The sequence below is a fragment of the Gymnoscopelus microlampas genome (genome assembly GCF_963454915.1).
Source record: "Gymnoscopelus microlampas genome assembly, chromosome: 12".
NCBI classification, from domain to species: Eukaryota; Metazoa; Chordata; class Actinopteri; order Myctophiformes; family Myctophidae; genus Gymnoscopelus; species Gymnoscopelus microlampas.
This window is the reverse complement of record NC_139949.1, coordinates 7,126,555-7,147,838: the sequence shown is the minus strand read 5'-3', so window position 1 is coordinate 7,147,838 and position 21,284 is coordinate 7,126,555. Positions and strand designations below refer to the sequence as shown.

Here is a 21,284-nt window from a genome sequence, read left to right as displayed (position 1 = left end):
ACACAAATAAAACAACTAATGAGGTAGTACATACACACAGAGATAGACAGGAACGCCCACACACGTGGATGGATGTACTTTATTTAGTAAGACATGAGAACAACATTAATGGAAGTACAAATTCACAATACACGGTCTACTAAACTGCAAGACTCATAAAGCACTAAGCTTGTTTAAAATGAGATCCCCATGCGCACAAATCATGATGACGTCACATCCGGTTTTAGCGTGGGGGGAAAATGAATGAGCTGCCCCTGCATTAAAGGTATAGTAGGGAAGTTCAGAACTAAACAAACACCGCCACTCCAGCAGTTCTTTTCCCCGACCACCAGGGGGTGACGCAGGAGCGAGTTCCATAGAGCAAGGGTACATTTCAAGGAACCGTGCCCCAAACAGGTTGCTTTATTGGGATACAATATGCGGAAATGCCTGCCCTGCTGGTTCTCTGAATTTTTATTTTTAAATAGGCTCTTTCATGATAAATTGACCACATACATGAAGTTAAACAACTACATTCTATCCACACGCTATCTTAAAAGTAAATTCGGTGCCTCAAAAACGAAGTTTGAGAGCGTTTTAAAACCGAAAGTAAAACGTTCATACGGGCACGGACGCGCACGGACGCGCACATGCGTGCGTTAATTTACGTCCCGGACATAAACATATAACACATAAACATTAGGGAAAATACGGATTTCAGAAAGAGGGCTGTGTTTCAATGAAGGAAAACACCCCAGCATCATTATATAGTGGCTGATAGAAGGGAGAAAATGCAAAATATATATATATAAATATTTTTTAAATTTAGGCTTAATGTTCCCTACAATGCCTTTAAGTTACATCGTACACGATCGTTTGGATCACTGTCAGATCGATTTTATGGACGATAGAAACATTGACAGCCAGGAAAAATCCATCAGAAGGACATCCCTCGGAAAGTTGACTTATTAATTAGGATATATGAGACTAAAAGACCAAACATTGCCCATCTATGAGCTCAAAACGCGTCAGAATGTAAAGGGGTTGTTGTGACTGTGAGCTAGATTGGCAATTCTTGGTTTGCTCCCCCCAGAACATGGAAGCTGGGGTTCAACTGGTTTATAATCAGACTCAGATTATCCTTATATCTTATTGCATGTGTCAAGTTCCAGCACAAGCACCATTAAGAATGAGATCGGGGGGGAAAAAGCGGATGCATAGTGATGTGTTCAGAGAGTAACATTGGTAACTATATATATGTATTATATATAAGGCATAACCGTAGCAACTATATAACAGAGAGGCTTTTTTAACGTGCTCGCAACTTTAACTTACTACGCAGTATAACCATTCCAAAAGTATACATGTTTTTGGTTTTTGATACATATAAAAAAGTGTAACATATTGTAATTTGTATCTTGTCAGACTTCGTCATTCCCTCTGCCTTAGCATCTGTGTCATCGTCAAACATACTATAATGAATGTTCCTCATGAACATTTTTAAACTTCGGAATAGGACAAAGCTTCTACCACATTATGTTCAACTATAAGGCTTTCCCTCTATCTAAATGCTGCTTCAGAGCTTCATTTCATTTTAGACTAAAGCTGAAACAAATTGCACAGCGAATTTTTTTTTTCTCCTCTATGAGTCCTTGTGTGCTGCTTCAGGTTTAATTAGACTTAAGCTGACACCAAAAACTGTACAGCTAGGGCTTTCCCCCTGTATGCATTTTCATGTGCTTCTTCAGACCACCTTTTTGACAAAAGCTGCTGCCACAAACTGTACAGCCAAAGGGCTTTTCCCCTGTATGAATCTTAATGTGCTGCTTCAAATGACTACGTTGACTAAATATATTGCCACAAACCGTGCAGCTAAAGGGTTTTTCCCCAGTATGAACCCTCATGTGCTGCTTCAGATAATTAATTTGACTAAAGCTGTTGCCACAAACCTCACAGCTATAGGGCTTTTCCCCTGTATGAATCATCATGTGCTGCTTCAGAACATTGCTGTGACTAAAGCGGTTGCCACAAACTGTACAGCTAAAGGGCTTTTCCCCCGTATGAATCCTCATATGCTTCTTCAGATAATCGTTTTGACTAAAGCTGCTGCCACAAACTGTACAGCTATAGGGTTTTTCACCTGTATGAACCCTCATGTGCAGCTTCAGACCACTTGATCGACTAAAGCTGTTGCCACAATCTGTACAGCTAAAGGGCTTTTCCCCCGTATGAATCCTCTTATGCTTCTTCAGATATCCATTTTGACTAAAGCTGCTGCCACAAAGTGTGCAGCTATAGGGTTTTTCACCTGTGTGAACCCTCATGTGCAGCTTCAGAGCACTTGCTTGACGAAAGCTGTTGCCACAAAGTGTACATATGAAGGGCTTTTTCCCTCTATGAGTCGTCTTGGATGGAATTTGTTTTGATGATTTCACACTGTGTACCAGCTTGTTAATCGTAGACAGTCTTTGTCCTTCCACAGTTTGTGTCTTGTGTGATTGCAGTGTGTTTAAAATGGACTGGGCTTCCCTGGTCTCCTCCCACTTATCACTGTCTTCAGTATCAGATTCAGAACAGTGTGAAGAGAGGAGCTGAGCATCACTAGTTGGTTGTGATGCATCACTGTCCTCTGCACAGGCTTGCATTTGTTTGTGCACAGATGAGGTGTTGGTTGGAGGGACTGTTTCTCTGTTTTCAACATCCTGACTTTTCACTGTTAGTAATGTTAATATTGTCCCATCAGCTTCTAATTGGACATCTTCTTGTGTTTGGAATAGCTCTTCCTGTTCCTCTTTAATCTGTGGATATTCTGGTTCCTTCTTGATCCGTCTGTGGCCTCTCTCCATCTGTTCAGGTGAGGACTTGTCTTTACACACAGGGACACCGTCTAGGAGGAGGAAAATAACATGATAGTTAAATCATGACACTCATTGAGTAGAACCAGTGCATTCCAATAATGTTAACCATTTGTATTTGATGATGTTATGTTTCATAACAAAGGAAAGAGGGCAAGCCCAGAAAACCTCTTGAAATCATACTGGCATGAATGCCCATCATATGTGGGTGTTTGTCTTCAGTATGCATGCTGAGCACATCCAAACGAATGAATCTAAATAATGATAGAGCTTAGTACCCTAAGCACCCTATTTGGCAGAGTATTGTTCAAGTCGCTCCGGTCCGAGTCCAAGTCGAGTCCCAAGTCGTTTGGTCCCAAGTCCAAGTCGAGTCCCAAGTCAATCCGAACCCTCCGGTCCGAGTCCCAAGTCGAGTCCCAAGTAATTTGGTCCCAAGTCCAAGTCGAGTCCCAAGTCGTTTGGTCCCAAGTCCAAGTCGAGTCCCAAGTCAATCCCAACCCTCCGGTCCGAGTCCCAAGTCGAGTCCCAAGTCATTTGGTCCCAAGTCCAAGTCGAGTCCCAAGTCAATCCAACCCTCCGGTCCGAGTCCAAGTCGAGTCCCAAGTCATTTGGTCCCAAGTCCAAGTCGAGTCCCAAGTCAATCCAACCCTCCGGTCCGAGTCCAAGTCGAGTCCCAAGTCATTTGGTCCCAAGTCCAAGTCGAGTCCCAAGTCTTTCTGTTGTGAGCAAGTCAAGGCTAAAGTACACTAAAGAAATGGCATGTTTGATACAAAATTGTTTATTTTTTTAACATTTTGCACCAGGCTGGCAAGCTCAAACTGGCACTGCCTTTCTGAGTAGTTTTCAAGTGTATTGTTTTGTAAACAAAGTTAGAGCAAGTGAACAAAGTGCTCATGTAAACATTAAACAAAGTCAAAGGTAACAAACAACAAACTTCAAGGACAATACTTTTGCTATAACTATTAATGCACTAAAGGCAAGTGAATATTCAAACAATAGAGAAACCAAAGGCATGTTGCCAAATAGGCTGCCAGTGTTGCTTCCGGCAGTCGACATGGGTGGTCGCATCGATGATCGCTCTCGCGTCCTGCGTCCTCGCATACCTTTCCTTATCCTCATCCTGTGGATTATGGATTTACACCTCAACTCCGCATGGATTATACACCAGAAGGATATGGAATTATACGAGACAGAAAAGGTAGAATCACACAATGACTTCTACCTAACTACTGGAACCGAGAAAAAACACCCAGGTTATGGAACCACGGCGATCCACTCGACTCTCACAGCCAACCCGAAGCGAAGAAACAAACCCCTGAATGGTAGATGTAATCGGAAGACGTACTTCTGTTTAATTCTACTACTTTCCGGAGACGTTGAAGTTAACCCTGGCCCTGTGACCACAAGGCAATCCGCTCGGCTCACAGCGGAAACCAACAGGCTAGCGGCAAACGTTGCCACAAGCAACGGGGCAAAACAACAACAAAGCCATGCTGGAACAAAGAACTTCCGGAGCACCGGAGCTAGCCTAGCCAACGCTGCTACCGAAGCTAGCCTCGACGACAACACCAACGGCTTCCCACCAACTCGACTAGGCGAATCAACCCAAATGATCAACCTAAACACCGACGTCGTATCCACCGCAGCCGTCGACGAGGACGCTTGCACCGACGCACAACGGCGATCAACCGGGAGATGCAGCGTAGCCGAGAACGTGGAACCAAGGAGTCACCTAGCTGTTTTCACCGGAGCAGAGACCTTGATGCACCGCTACAAACCTACGGTTCGCTCCAGGGCCAGGGTCCCAGCAGAGACCGTGATGGGACCATTAGCAGAGGCCGTGCTGGGACCTCCGCGCCCCATCCCCCCCCCAACCCCCCAACCCTCCCCAATCCCCCAACCCCCCCCAACCCCCACTGCTGGCTGCCCACGACGGAACAATGGCTTTGATGGACACTACACCCCCCTCCCCCCCCGAGACTGCTCCTAAACATCTCTCAGTGGATAAACACCTATCCATTGAAAAAATGATCAAATCGTTTGGCGTTGGCTTGCACATGATACATCTTAATGTGAATTCTCTAGCAGGAGACAAGCTAACACAAATCAAGCAGATGTTTTATGATGGTAAGGTTGACATTTTAACTTTCTCTGAAACAAAACTTGATCAAGCGATAACTGATTCTGTGATTGAGATTGAAAACTACAAACTCTTCAGGAAAGATAGGAACAGAAACGGGGGTGGTGTTTGCATGTATGTTCATACTGACAATGTCTGCATCCTTCGGGAAGACCTGATGGATGAAAACATTGAAGCTGTGTGGGTCGAGATCATTTTTAAACATGCCAAACCTGTGCTAGTCGGTACCATATACAGACCTCCTAACCAGACTGATTTCTATGATAGACTTGATGAATGCTTAGCTAAAGTGGACCATGCGGAGACGATTCTTCTTGGTGATTTTAACACTGACATACTCCGCAAGGAAGCGTCAGTGTATAAGTCATTCAAGGCGTGTTGTGATCGGCATTCACTCCACCAGCTGATCACTCAGCCCACAAGGCTGTGTGTTTCCTCTCAAACTACCATAGATCTCATTCTAACAACGGACAAGGAAAAAATCCTAAATAGTGGTGTTTCCACCTGTGGCATATCTGATCACAACATGATCTTCTGCACCAGAAAGAAACGTAAACCTAAGACCGGTTACCACAAAACAATCACAATCAGAGACCTCAAAAATTATAAGAGTGAGGACTTAGATCACAGACTGGAGGAACAGGATTGGTCCGACGTTCTAAACAGCACACAGGTAGACGAATCCTGGCTTTGTTTCAAAACCAAATTCATTCAAATTTTGGACAGTGTGGCTCCCATGAAAACCATCAGGGTCAAAACCCGCTCGGTACCATGGATGAATTCGGACATCCTTACTGCCATGAAAGTCAGAGACAAAAAGTGTTCTGAGCTTCATAAAAGTAGGATCAAACTAGCCAAATGTTTTAACAAAGGTCTCGAATCCCACGTAGCTAAACTTGAAAAGGAAAAAAACAAGCTAAGAAACAAGGTAAATAGCATGCTCCTGTTAGCAGAAAAAAGCTACCTCGATGACAAGATTGAGGAAAATCAAAAAAAAAACACGAGAGCTTTGGAGGCTACTCAAGAACCTCCTAGGCTGCAGCAAAAAATTGAAAACCAGGCTTTCAAACTTAAGCCTCAAGGTGAATGACACTCTCATTTCATCCAAACACGAAGTGAGTAAAATCCTCAACATATTCTTCACGACCGTAGCCTCAGATTTGGTTGAAAAACTTCCTCCACACTCTGGGAGATATGGTGAGGAGTATGTTGTCTCATTTTACGAAAAACAGGGTGTTTGCAAAGATGACTTTAAACTCTCCCCTGTGAAAACAGAAGAGGTGTTTAAAAAATTGAGTGCTCTTCATCAACACAGAGCCACAGGCCTCGACAATATCCCCCCCAAATTTCTAAAAGACTCAGCCGCCTCCATTGCTCCAATCATTACCCACATATTCAACCTCTCCACCACACAGGGACAGGTCCCCAACGACTTCAAAAAAGCAAGGGTGACCCCTCTGTTCAAAAAAGGAAACCAATTAGACCCTGGCAACTACCGCCCTATTTCTATTCTAAGCTCCATCTCGAAAGTCATGGAAAAAATAGTCTATGAACAGGTCGACAAGTATCTTGCCGAGAAAAATCTAATCTACAAATTCCAATCTGGCTTCAGAACAAACCACTCCACTGACACATGCCTTCTCTATTTGAACGACTCTATCAAACAAGAGATTGAAAAGGGCAAATATTGCGGCATGGTCATGCTGGACCTCCAGAAGGCTTTTGACACCGTTAATCACCCGATTATGATCAATAAGCTCAGAGCAATAGGTTTTGATGACACGTCAGTGAACTGGATGAGATCCTACCTGGAAGGGAGGGAGCAAGTGGTGGAAGTAAACGGCACCCAGTCCCCCCCCCTCCCAGTGACTTGTGGTGTTCCCCAAGGAAGTATACTAGGACCCTTACTGTTCCTGATATATGTGAATGACATGTCGTCAGCCTGCGACTGCAACCTGTTCCTGTTCGCAGATGACTCGGCCCTGCTAGTCTCGGACAGGGACAGGCTGCAGGTTGAGAAAACTCTCAGCTCTGAACTCAACAAGATCTGCATCTGGCTCTCCGACAACAAGCTCTCATTACACCTGGGCAAAACGGAATGCATCCTCTTTGGGTCCACTCCTAACCTCAGAAAGGCAGAGAGCTTCACGATCAAAGCGGGTGATGATATCATCAAAAGAAAAAACGAAATTACCTACCTGGGCTCTATCTTGGAGGCTGACCTCTCTGGTGACAAAAATGCTGAAAAAACGATCAAAACGGTCCACAAAAAAACACGCTATTTGCGGAGTATTGATCGTAAAGTCAGTAAGAAGACTCTGAAGACTCTTGCAGTGGCCCTCATACAAGGTCATTACGATTATGCATGTACTTCATGGTATCACAACACCACCAAGGCCTTAAAAACAAGGCTCCAAACATCCCAAAACAAACTTGTAAGGCTACTTCTTGGCCTCAACTACAAAATCCATCTAACCCCTGATCATTTTGATAGGATTGGATGGCTTAGGGTTGCGGACAGAGTACAGCAACTTGCTATGGGCCTGGTCTTCAAGATATATCACAACATTGGGATCCCCCTGTATTTGTCAAAATACTTCCAAAATTTTAATGATGTCCACGATCACAATACCAGAGGCAGCTCCACAAACCTTGTCCAACCCTTTTTTGGCTCAACAAAGGGAAGTAACTCGTTCTCATGCTATTCATCAAAAATGTGGAACGCCCTACCAAAAGGAGTAAAGGAGTGTAAAACCCTACTCTCTTTCAAAACAGCCCTAAAGATACACCTTCAGGAGGCTGCAATTGGAAAATGGCCCCTGTCTAAGTCCTAACCTAACCTACCCCCCTACCCCCCCCCCCTCTCTCCTTCTCCTTTTGTACATATTTCTCACTCTTCATACCAGTAACCTGTAAACTGATTGTATGACATTCTATAGTAGTTGTGTATATCTGTCTGTCTCTTATATGTCATCATGATTTGTGTGCATGGGGAACTCATTTGAAACAAGCTCTGTGCTTTTATGAGTCTTCCAGTTTAGTAGACCTTGTATTGTGAATTTGTACTTCCATGTACTGTTGTTCTCATGTCTTACTAAATAAAGTACATCAATCAATCAATCAATGTATGGCCCAGTGTGATTGGTGGCACATTGTGAAAGCTCTTGAGGCATTTGGTTTGAGTAGAACAAAGAGAAATATACATTGAACCCATTAATTTAGACCTGAAGCTGATTGTACAAAAACAATGTAGTTACTACTAGTCATTTTACAACTGAACTATAAGCAAGTGCTTATATAAAAACTACATTTAACTTAAAATAAATGAGGTGTTTGCCAAGACAATTCTAAAGAGATCAAAATATTTTAAAGATAAGAGTTCTAAAAGAAAATAAGAGCTTGGGAAATTCAACTTTTCCAAGATAACCTTTACATCCTGTAGGGTTAAACCTAAGCAAGTAGTGCAAGTAGTACCTGTATTAAATACAGTACATTCAGAGCTTGTTGTTGCACTTGAGAAACACAAGATTTGAGAGGGTGTCACCCTTCATCCGCGAACGGTGTGGTCTCAAAATAATGCCACCGTGGCTGAACACTCTCTCGACTGGCGCACTAGTTGCGGGCACTGCAAGTGCTCTAATGGCAATCGGATAAAGTGCAGGGAGGGACGTTCTATTTGCCTCCCAAAATGTGAGACAACTCTGATCAGTCTCAAGGGCAAGGTAATTGGTCAGCTGAGTTTCTGGCCTTGTTATGTCTTGCTTCTTGCGGCGCTTCCGATATCCTGCGAAGAGCCCAGACTCAGAGCCATCCTCCTCCAACAGCTCCTCCTCCTCCTCTCTCTCTGGATTCTGGGGTGTCTGGTCAGCTGGCACTTCCTGTAGGATCAGATCTAATGGAAAACAAATTATTATCACTTAATATAGCATGAAATATTGTGAACAGTTAATTGATATATTGGTAGTTTTGTGATCATCATAATTTGATCACCATGACACAGACAATAATAATAAAGGGAACTAAGTAAGTATGCAAAGTGAATGAGTGGTGTGTGTGAGAGTTTCATCATACACTACACTTGTGGTGTCTTCCTGAGTGCATTCGAGCACATTATATTAGATGTACAAAGAATGTACATTCACTGACCTGCCACCATGTTAGACACCTCCCTCTTGACGTCCTCATTGACAAGGACATCATGTTCCAGCCGCATCATTGAGTATGCTGGGTCCAGGACCGCTGCTCGGATATACAGGGGGTCCGCAAAAGGCAGAGGCTGTGGATCGCCTGGTGCTGCCGTTTCCATTTTCACATTGACCAGGATCCCACGGAATCTTCTTTTGAGGGAGGTCTGAAGGGACTTGACCATACTGCCCAGGAAGCGAGCCTGAACAAATGAATGAATGAATTAGGTGTGTGTGTGTGTGTGTGTGTGTGTGTGTGTGTGTGTGTGTGTGTGTGAGAAAGAAGCTGTAGTTCAAATGTTTTAAAATGAAACTATAACCAACCTGCTGCTTTTGTTTCTCTAGGTGGTTGTTTAGGGACAACACACAGGGGAGAACGGCGCTGACAGTCACGCACATCTCGCCCTGTGTGAGATCAGTGGCCTCGGCGAAGGGCTTGAGGATATCACGCAGTTCTTTGAGTTGATTACACTCTCTCGTTGAGAGTTCCAGCTCCTGTTTACCTAGAGAGAGAGAGAGGAGAGAGAGAAGTCACGGTATTGGTATTCTAAAGTCGGGATGGGACCCTTTGATTAGAAAACCCATTCTCCTGAGCTAAAGCCATGATCTGGCCACCTACAGTACACAGCAGACAGAGCAGCAGGAGCACTAACCTGCGTACTGTACAACATCACTCAGTTCCTGCTGGTCAAACGAGAGCAGTGCTTTCAGTTGGCGGAAGGTTGAACTCCATCGTGTGGTCACAGCAGCAGGAATCCCTCGATCGCCAAACGCGGCTTCAAACTTGTCATGGAAGGAGCTAGATGTGTGCAGAACAGAGCTGAGTTTGGAGCACTTTGCCATGGCACCTCTTACGGCCTTTGATTCCTTAAGGCCATCACCTACAACCAACTGTAGCGTATGAGCAAAGCACTGTAGGCGTGTGGGGCTTCCTTTGGTTAGTGCCTGTTGAATTCAAACAATTACATTCAGTTGGTTTTCTTCACATAAAAAGTATTGTCAGAGAGCACAAGACAGAAAATAAATAGTACAATGAGTAAACAAAACAAGGCTGACCTGTAGATTACAAAACAGAAAATGTAATAACTACTACAATAACCATCATACGCAAATATGTTTAACTGTCTGTCAATTCACCTGTTCAACAATGTCTTTATCAGTCGCAGATAGATCTTCCCATATATCTGAGTCGTCCAGGCTCTCATCATCTTCATCTTGGTCTTCTTCCTCTTGGGGTGGGAAGCAGATCGAGAAGGCCTTTTTCATGTTAGCTGCGTTGTCACAGATTATGAAGTTCAATTTGTGTTTGATGTCATATTCATCACAGATGGCTTCAAACGCTTCAGAGATCCTCTCTCCTGTATGTGATCCTCTGAACCTACTGCAGGCCAGCAAGTGGGAATTCAGCCGCAGCCCTTTGTCTGTAGTGAGGACATGGGCAGTGATACCCAAAAAGCCCCGCATCCTACGATCTGACCATATGTCTACAGTCACTGAAATTTCTTCTGCTTCTGCGATGATCCCTTTGAGCTTTGTGCGGGTCTCTGCTACAGAGCCTTGTACTTGCTTCATTACAGAGCGATAAGTGGTGGCCGTGTACTTGGGGTCTACTATGGAGAGAAAGTGACGGAAGTTTTCGTTTTCCATTATAGTTAGGGGAAGGTTACACCGCACTATTAGGTCTTCAACGATGGCGTTGGTGATGGCCCTCTGTTTGGGGTGTGCCTGGCTATATACGTCTAGGGGCTGACCAAGAGGAAGAGAGAATTGTCTAATCCCTGACTGGCTGGGACTAGGCACTGGCTGATTCTTCCACCTCTGGTACTCTTCATATCTGTGAAACAGAAGAAAACAAGAAAGGTTATTGGTGTGTGACATTTATGTGTAGCAGACATAAAACTGCATAAACACACACACACACACACACACACACACACACACACACACACACACACACACACACACACACACACACACACACACACACACACACACACACACACACACACACACACACCATTAATTATACATTTACTGACAGTACATTTTGCAGTTTGGGTGCAGTTGGGTCAATCAAAGACAAATAGCCTATAATTATATTAATTATTAATGGATAAACTGTGGGTGAAATGATGCAGGAAAGGATATACATTAATGGCATTTATCTATAGGCCTATAATATTGACGTGTCTGTGTTTGTTTTGTAGTATTCTAATATTACGTCATTTTCCATCAGGCACAGTATAGCCATCTACTACAGTACACATGCAGTGTTGCCAGATTCTATGAGAGAAACAAGCAACCAGGTATAGAAAAAACAGCTCAAAATCAACCCAAAAGAAGCGACTATGGGGCCACATGAGCACTTTACTTTAACATATACATCAGCTATTTGAAAATAGCAGATCTACAAGCTCACAGCAAGCTTGTAGATCTGCTATTTTCAAATAAAATCTTGCAGGGAAATGATAATAAGCAGATATGGCAACCCTGTACACGTGTTATTGTTTTGTTTTTGCAAAGGGGTCCTTGGTAAAAGAAAAAAAAGAGGCTACAACACAGTGGAATAAAGGCATCTCCTTAAGCTTATAGTTATATATATATATATATATATATATATATATATATATATATATATATATATATATATATATATATATATATATATATATATTAGCAGAGAGAAACTTATGGTGGAAAAAAATAAGGAAATAATTCAAGTTTGGTGGGAGTGATTTAGTGAAGTTAAAGTTATTAAACCTGCGGATGAATGGAAAGTGACGACGTGAGAAAGTGATGGATTACGCAGAGACTTTATTGCTGTTACCATGGATAAAGTATACAGTCACTTTGTACAGTACATCATGATCGCTCGGTGTGATCCTGATTCGACAGTGGTGAGTGACTTTCATGTTTATATATCTCGCTGGCTGGTGCTACTGTTGTTGATGATTTATTATTAGATTTAAAGTGAATACTGAGCCCAGTGAGCAGCACCACCTCTCCTCCTGGCTTGGCGTCAGCTATCTGGGGTCATAAACAAAACACGAACATGCACACACACTTCTAGTATTCTACTAATGTTAGCTTTAGCTACATTGGCCACAGGTCGGGCATTTACGTTTAGGGTCGTAGGTTTCACTTACTTGACTTCATGGCCCGTCACATTCCTCAAGTGGCGGACAAAGTTTGATGTGGTGCCCTCTTTATCCTTTATTGTAGCCTTGCATATCGTGCATTGAGCTGTTCTTCTGGTTCCGTCAGAAATGTAGTTTTTAAAAGCAAATTGGATAACTTTGGGGACTTCTGTTGCCATTGTTGTTGTTTTTCCTGCTGCTGTGGCGCAGTGCCCCAGCTGTTCTGCACGCACGCACTGATCAGGGGTGCCAGATATGCTTATTATCGCCGAAAGATTTTATTTGAAAATAGCCAATCTACAAGCTGCTCACAACGCGTCGCATCGCGACGCGTTGTGAGCTTGTAGATCTGCTATTTTCAAATAGCTGATGTATATGTTAGAGTGCTCAATGTGGCCCATAGTCGCTTGACTCGCTTCTTTTGGGCTGGTTGTGGGCTGGTTTTCCTAGACCTGGTTGCTTGTTTTTCCTCATAGATTCTGGCAACACTGCCACTGATGATAACTGGACGGCAGCCGTCGTAGAATCAAAATGATCCCACTGGGGTGTCGGTTTCGTTTGCACAGTACACACATAGATCATTCACAGGGAAAAAAAACAAAACAAGTCACGAGTCATCTTGTCTCAAGTCGAGTCGAGTCAGGGAGTCATTGGCTAGCAAGTCGAGTCGAGTCAGGAGTCATTGGCTAAGCAAGTCGAGTCGAGTCTCAAGTCTCGTCGGTCTTTTTACCTTCCAAGTCCGAGTCAAGTCGCAAGTCTTTACATTCAAAGTCCGAGTCGAGTCGCAAGTCGTCAAATATGCGACTCGAGTCAGACTCGAGTCGAGTCACTATGACTCGAGTCCAATTGTCTGCTATTTGGTATACAGTGAGTGGGAAGTGGTCGGGTCAGCTATTGTCCAGAAATATAGAAATCCACAAATCCCTGTGTCTGTGTCCATTTTTTCATCAATATGACGATATATACTGGCTTTCAATTAGTACGGTAATGGTCAGTGTTGCAATGGTGATTTCTTTTTCCCGGTGGAACTGTATTTCAATGACTCACCTTTGGTGTATCTTGTGCACGGCATACAAAGACTCTCTTCCTTTATAACCAGTTTCACATCCCTGGCAGATGATGGCTTTGAGAGCACCTGCAGAAAAAAGGAAACAACATCATTGTTTCACAATTAATACATTCAATATTTAATTAAAGCCAGTCTCCTCTTGGAGGCTGCTGGTTTATTGGTTTCTGGTTTCTGGGTGAAGACAAACATCGTTAGAGTTATGGGCCGAAAAATAAATAAACAGACCATTCCTTTTATGACCAATACATCAAATATCTTCACCACAAATAACATGTTGACCACATATTGCATATACATTGAAAATGCATCTCTTGACTGAAAATAACTGACATTCAAGCTCTCACACACTGACATGCAACTCATTGTGAGCTTTTTCCGATGTCAACCAACAGATATAATTTGCATGCAAATTACCTTTTTCCTTTTTGGAACAGCAGTGTGTTCCACAGGGTTAGAAAGATCCAATGGAACTATTTCATCCTTCACATCCAACAGTACACTGTTAAACCTTACACGTGATAGAGGGATGGAACACGCCCTCAATACTACCGCTGTTGCATTCACCTGTACAAAAATATATATGCATTAAAAACAACGTACGTGTTACAGGCCTCAGGAATGAGTTACCTGTTGGTAGAAGATGTGTCCTGTTTTGTACAGGGAATATATAGACAAGAGACATTAGGTCGTTCTTCAAAGCAGGCTGTAGACTGTCTCATTTATTCACAGCTTAGTTTCATTTATTTTATCTTAATTTCAATCATATATCTCATATTCTCAATAATCACATATATTCATCAATTCATATTTCACAATTCACCATAAACTGTTACTGGTAGAATACAATTGCTACAGGTCTATTTTATGTTGTCACATTTCAGCAATAATAATGCTTAAACAATACAATATGTGCTCTGGAACTCACATTCTTCTTAATACTGCTTTAACCAGTCTCTGTAGGTTACTTATAGTACTGGTAGTACTGTAATACTGTTTTTAAACCTTGCTTTGTTCTACTTATTACAGTCTTACTGCATACAGAACGTTTTTATACAATTAATCAAAATACTTGTACCCAAAGATATCACAAAACCTTCAATAAACATTTGCAATATTACACCAAACACTATGCTAAACTGTGGAGTTAAGCACTTATGTCAGGGAGCTGCCATTTTTACACAGAAAATAAACACAGCCACCATTTTAGAATCAGTCATTCATTCAATGCACATTTCCCATGTCTTAAACTTAACCAAAACACAATATCTCTGGATCAGTCTTTGACCAAACAAAAGAAGAAAGGCTTATGAGTCCTTTAAAAGTCGTGATGCTTTTGCACATGTTATTAACCTGTTTTGTACAGGGAATATATATAGACAAGAGAGGTTAGGTCGTTCTTCAAAGCAGGCTGTAGTAGTCTGTCTGAAGAACGGAAGCCTCTGTAGTCCATAATAACACAGAAAACAATGGCTCACCCTAGGGCGATACTCCCCCTGGTGGGGTGACTAAGTAACTACTATTACTATCATCTGAACACAAAACACATTATGGATTTGGCCTCTTACAAACAGATACCCAAAATGAAATAATAACATCACAATTGTGCACAGACACTTGTGGGTGTCACATACACACAAGATAATAGATAACACATTGTAATAGTTATGCAATAACACAAACATTACAAACCTGGTGATCAACCTTCCTCCTTTTGGGTTCTCTACAGGACTGCTCAACTTCCAGCGTTTGGCTCATCTGTAATGATAAATGGCTTGGTATTAAACACATTTAAAAAAGGATAGAGGTTGCACGGCTCATATCCACGGTGCAAATGTGTACTATTTGATTTGATATTAGATACAACCATTTCAACAGACGGCTTCTTCAAGATTAGTAGTTTGTATAAAACAATACAAAGGCCCACTCTTTGACTGAGGTGCAAAGTCTCAACCACACAATTACAGTGTGCAACCTATTACCTTCTTGTAAACGTCTTCCTCAAAGTGAAATCCTTGGAAAGGGGATGAATGGTCTGGTTCTCTGTCTTGTCTCTGAATTTGCTGAAAGCACAAACAACATAGACTAAAACAACCCTATGGTACTTATACCTGAGGAGCGTCTTTCACACATTTAATTCGACCAATCAGAGCAGAGTAAAGGAAGTGGGGGGAGCTAAGATGCTTCCAATGGCACTGGGCTGACATGAACATTAACATAGCACATAAAATCTGTAAACATTCTTTTTTAATCACTAGCCTATATAACAAAATAAATTTGTGTCATTTTTTGTATTTTTAGAAATACACACACAATCATCCAGTTAGCATACCATATCACACTCTTAGTACACACACTGAATTAATCAGTGCTGGACACCTAAAGAGAGAACTAATCAGTAACATAAAACTGTCAAAGTGCATGTCCTTGCTATCCGGTACACACAGTCTGTTGATTTAATAACATGCCTTGCGTGCTTGCTTGAAACTATTTAGTTAAATTATGATTCATGACTATCACCCAAAAACCTACTCAGCGTAACCTTTAAATGGTAATACTTAAACCATTAAGTGCTGACTTCTAACTGTTATTGTTGTAAAAATAAAACATGTTCTGTTAAAAGGTTATGTTCTGATAGTAATCATTGATATAATGCTTGTTCAGTAACAGGAGTCTCCTCAGCCCAAATTAATAAACATGAAATATAGTTTCAGGTGGGAAAGTAATAAGGAGAGAGAACCCATTTATCATTACCATTTTATATTTTTCCAGCCAGTTACCAATGTTGTTTGCTGTTTCATAATTTTGCTTGTTCATCCTGTATCCTGCATGAGTTATGTCTTCCGATTGAATGAAATTGGTATCCTGACCTGAAATGTAATTGTCTGTTTACTAAAGTGCTGGAGAAACACAGAGATCCCAGTTAATGAACAAACACTCTATGTCAGTGATTACTATTGGAATACAGAGCTATGTAACACTTAGCAAAACATATCCCTTACACACCCTTTAAACACATCAGTGCCAGTTTACACAAATGAATACGTTATTTCTGGTTGTAGGGTTTGAAACTCTATATATGTAGGCTATCTAATCATTTAGAAAACACAGGTAGTGAATGATTTGGAATGTTTTGGAGGACGCTCGGCTTGTCCCATTGTTAATGGACAGGTGAGAAAGGAAGGGCCAAATAATTTGCATGTATTCCTTTCATTATGATAAGTAGTGAACATACAGCCCCAGACCGGATTGTGTAAATGAAGTGGAACATATAGATAGGATAAGACATTTGCATTACAATTATTTAGGCTGGAAAGGATTTAGCCTCCAGCAGCAGTCCACCTTAAAGGCGACAAATAACTTAAAGGTATAGGGTAAGTGATTTTCTTTGGTTAAACTAAGTGTTAAATAGCTCTATATTCTGATAGTACTCATTGCTAAAGAGTGTTTGTTCAGTAAAAGGAGTCTCCTTGTCTCTCCAGCTGTTGATTACTATCAGAATATAGGGCTTTAACCCTTTAACAAAATACTTTTTGTTTTAACCAAAAAATATCACTTACCCTACCTTTAATATAAACCTGCATATGAGAACTTTATAGATTGCATACAGCAATGTATATAACCATTATGCCATGTACGGCCAAACAACAATGTCACACATTGTCACTGTCCTATGAATGGCCTACATCCTTCTGTTTTAGAAAAATGACTTTCAAACAAATACACTTAAATCATATCTTCATGATGCTGACCACCTCCAATACATGCATATCCTTATTGAAAAAAGTTTGCCGTACCCATCCCAGTAGTTTAATGCCATATTTTAACAGTGTGACATTGGGCCATTTAAGTCACAAGATAATGTTACCTAGACCATTCTATTGGCACACAACACAAAAGTGAAATGGCCATTTAATCCTCTTATGTTGCATAAATGATGGACAGCATTATTTGTAAGTCAATGGCCATATATTGCCATAAACTGTTTGTGTGAAATAATTCAGAACATTATATATTCTATATTTGGTTCTGTTTATTCTGTTTTCTGAAAAACTGAAATAAATTATGCAGGCCATTATTTTAGGAAGGTGACCAATGCTGTGACCAAGGATTGAGTTGAATCACTCGATGCTGCTTTTCCACTCTACTACTGCCATGTACAGAAAGGCTTTTAACCAAGAATGTCATGTCAACAGACAGACAAACTGCAGAATATATCTGCGCAAAATAAATATAAAAGTTTTACACTTTACACAATATTTCGTCACTACATAATACTAAACTAAACGTGTTGCCCTTTCTATTGTGTTAGGACAAAAGGGGTCATCAGAAACATGGTGTGTGGCCATAATATGCAATTAACCTCACCAACTTGATAAACTGGGCCATTCAAACATCCCAGAATGAATTGCCTGTGAATGGCTGGACACTGGTATGGGAGAGTTCTACAAATTCCTTGAATGACCTCCCAAACATCAATGTCCAAAAAAAATCACACACACACACACGCACGCACGCACGCGCACACACACACACACACACACACACACACACACACACACACACACACACACACACACACACACACACACACACACACACACAAACACACACACACACACACACACACACACACACACACACACACACACACACACACACACACACACACACACCTCCAGCGGTACTTGAGGGGGTTCCACACGGTTCCCAGCCAAATGAGATAATATAGCTTTAAAATAATTTAAACTAGTTTAACCTCATCATCACTATTTGAAAATAGCGGATCTACAAGCTCACAATGCTGTTGAACGCTGTTGTGAGCTTGCATTATCAGTAAAAACAATATATATATATATATATTTATAATAATTAATTAATGATTAATTTTGGGGTCTGTGACATGAAAAGTTTAAGAAACAACAGTTATAGAGTGTTTGTTTATCCAATCAGGATGAGAATCGAGCAACGTAAAAACTGTCAGTGGCTTAAACAAAAGCCTGAGCACAGGTCAACCACTTAAACTCTCCTGATATTAGTAGGCTACTCTGTACTTGGACCGCCAGCTACAAAAAAGGATATACCCCTTTAATAATCAAATGATCATGTCTTATTTTAGCACTTTTAAAACTTACACCATAATAAATATAATATATAATATAGCCCAACAGTATTGTGTGAATGGGACATACGTATTCTCCTGCAACACATAAAAGGCAAACAACAAGCTATGTTCACGTCTGGATGTTGCCTTTTATTCTGCTTCACGGCTCTACTTCTGCTGCAGCATTTTGTCCTTTGAACTACTGGCATGTGCCAGTAGTTCTGATGGTTACATACAGATGTTATGAAAACAAAAACAAACCATCAGGCCAATGAGCAACAACACAACTTTATTAGTTCATAATAAGATGTGAAAAACATGTTCAGTGTAGTTACAATCCAACTAAAGAAAATAAATGTTAACATAATATAAAAAAAAAACATATGTTACATAAACACGGTATGGTTTACATGAAAAATAGCAGAACATTCTAATGCATATACCCAGTGTTTCAATAAGCCATGTACAAAAATGGTGACTTCTTCATTGGGTATCATTTTTATTTGAACCTAAATAACACCTGGGTGGGTGTGGTCAGTGACTGTAGCTATGAACTTTTGAGAATGCTTCCTTTTTAAACTCACATGCACAGTATCCATTGTATCCTTGTGTAAGTCCTCATGTTTCTTCAGATTGGAATTTTGACTAAAGCAGTTGCCACAAACTTAACAGCTAAAGGGCTTTTCCCCTGTATGAACCCTCATATGCTGCGTCAGATTACCCCTTCGTCTAAAGCTGTTGCCACAAACTGTACAGCTGAAAGGTGTTTCCCCTGTATGAATCTCCATGTGCTGCTTCAGAACAAAGTTGCGACTAAAGCTGTTGCCACAAATTGTACAACTGAAAGTTTTTTTCCCTGTATGAATGGTCATGTGTTGCTTCAGACTACCTATTTGACGGAAGCTGCTGCCACAAACTGTACAGATATAGGGTTTCTCATCTGTATGAACCCTCATGTGCTGCGTCAGACCACTTGCTTGACGAAAGCTGTTGTCACAAACAGTACAGCTAAAGGGCTTTTCCCCTGTGTGAATTCTCATGTGACTCTTCAAATTTTCACGTATACTAAAGCTCCTGTCACAAAGTGTACAGCTAAACGGCTTTTCCCCTGTATGAATCCTCATGTGCTGCTTCATAAGACATTTTTTACTAAAGCTGTTGCCACAAACTGTACAGCTAAATGGCTTTTCCCCTGTGTGAATCATCATGTGCCGCTTCAGAATACATTTTTTACTAAAGCTGTTGCCACAAAGTGTACATATGAAGGGGTTTCCCCCCCTATGAGTTGTCATGGATGGAATTTGTTTTGTTGATTTCACACAGTGGAACAGCGTGTTGCTCATAGACGGTCTTTGTCCTTCCACATTTTGTGTCTTGTGTGATTGCAGTGTGTTTAAAATGGACGGGGCTTCCCTGGTCTCCTCCCACTCATCACTGTCTTCAGTGTCAGATTCAGAACAGTGTGAAGAGAGGAGCTGAGCATCACTAGTTGGTTGTGATGCATCACTGTCCTCTGCACAAGCTTGTATTTGTTTGTGTGCAGATGATGTGCTGGTTGGAGGGTCTGTTTCTCTGTTTTCAACATCCTCACTTTTCACTGTTAGTAATGTTAACATTGTCCCATCAGCCTCTAATTGGACATCCTCTTGAGTTTGGAATAGCTCCTCCTGCTCCTCTTTAATCTGTGAATATTCTGGTTCCATCTTGATCAGTATGTGGCCCCTCTCCTTATGTTCAGGTGAAGACTCCTCTTTACACACAGGGACACAGTCTAGGAGGAGGAAAATAACATAATATATAGGTCATGGTACTGCATAACCAGACGGGCATGCACTCTCAACAAACATCTTTCTCAACAGGCATCAGCCTAGCAGTTTATGTATAAATGCACACAATATTTGTGTGTATATCTGTATCTGTATGTGTGTCCCTGGCATAGCTTGTAAAAAACACTGTGCTGTTCACTTGTCCGGCTTCCCATAGCTACGTACATGACCAACTTGCTTCCTTTTGCATGTATTTGATAAACCTCCTTCTCTTGTCACATACACACATGAGCAATCACATGTTTGATCACAGCAATCACTGCATTCACACCTGAAGTCAATGGTTCAGCTATGAAATCAGTCCCAGCAACTACAGACAATTTTTCTTTTTACATGCAAGCATTAGGATCATCGTCGCTCTCACCTTTGCTTTTTGGAACAGCAGTGTATTCCACAGGGCTAGAAAGATCCAATGGAACCATTTCGTCCTTCACATCCAACAGTCCACTGTTAAACCTTACATGGGATAGAGGGATGGAACACACATGCACCTGTGAAATTAAATGCAGAAAAAAACTATTGATGACATCTTATCTCATCAAAAACACAACATACTCACAACAAAATAGATGACAGATTATAATAGTTATGCAATAACACATACACAAGTAACGAACCTGGTGATCAACCTTCCTCCTTTTGGGTTCTCTACAGGACTGCTCAACTTCCACCGGTTGGCTCATCTGTAATGATAAATGGCTTGGTATTAAACACTTTAAAAAAGGATACACGGAGGTTGCACAGCTCATATCTACAGTGCAAAAGTGTACTATATTATTTTATATTACATACAACCAACATGTTGACAGTTGTCTTCTTCAAGGTTAGTATTAAACATACATTTTAACCATTACTCTGGTACATTTTAAAACACACAATTACACTGTGCAACCTATACCTTTTTGTCCAAGTATTCCTCAATGTAAAATAGTTGGAAATGGGATGAAAGCTCTGGTTCTCTGTCTTGCCTCTACAACACTATGGTAGTTATAC

General features: G+C 41.2%; 2 protein-coding genes across 2 annotated transcripts in view; both read right to left on the bottom strand.

Moving 5' to 3' along the window:
* The window catches only part of LOC311057152 (uncharacterized protein), a gene marked incomplete at both ends in the record, with an annotated part of 46,276 nt that overhangs the window by 17,223 nt on the left and 7,769 nt on the right, over nucleotides 1–21,284 (bottom strand). Inside the window, 5 exons of the mRNA XM_084074103.1 lie at nucleotides 2,424–2,866; nucleotides 13,343–13,430; nucleotides 13,779–13,872; nucleotides 13,992–14,011; nucleotides 15,054–15,119. Of these exons, the coding sequence (XP_083930229.1) occupies nucleotides 2,424–2,866; nucleotides 13,343–13,430; nucleotides 13,779–13,872; nucleotides 13,992–14,011; nucleotides 15,054–15,119 (711 nt within the window). The remainder of the gene's footprint in view (nucleotides 1–2,423; nucleotides 2,867–13,342; nucleotides 13,431–13,778; nucleotides 13,873–13,991; nucleotides 14,012–15,053; nucleotides 15,120–21,284) is intronic.
* LOC311056722 (uncharacterized protein) lies at nucleotides 8,469–9,857 on the bottom strand (the record flags this gene model as incomplete). Its single annotated transcript, XM_084073529.1, has 5 exons — nucleotides 9,812–9,857; nucleotides 9,483–9,661; nucleotides 9,121–9,361; nucleotides 8,655–8,866; nucleotides 8,469–8,486 (listed from the first exon to the last, which is right to left on the bottom strand). The coding sequence occupies exons 2-5, from the start codon at nucleotides 9,555–9,557 to the stop codon at nucleotides 8,469–8,471; spliced, it is 546 nt and encodes a 181-aa protein (XP_083929655.1). The 5' UTR covers nucleotides 9,558–9,661; nucleotides 9,812–9,857.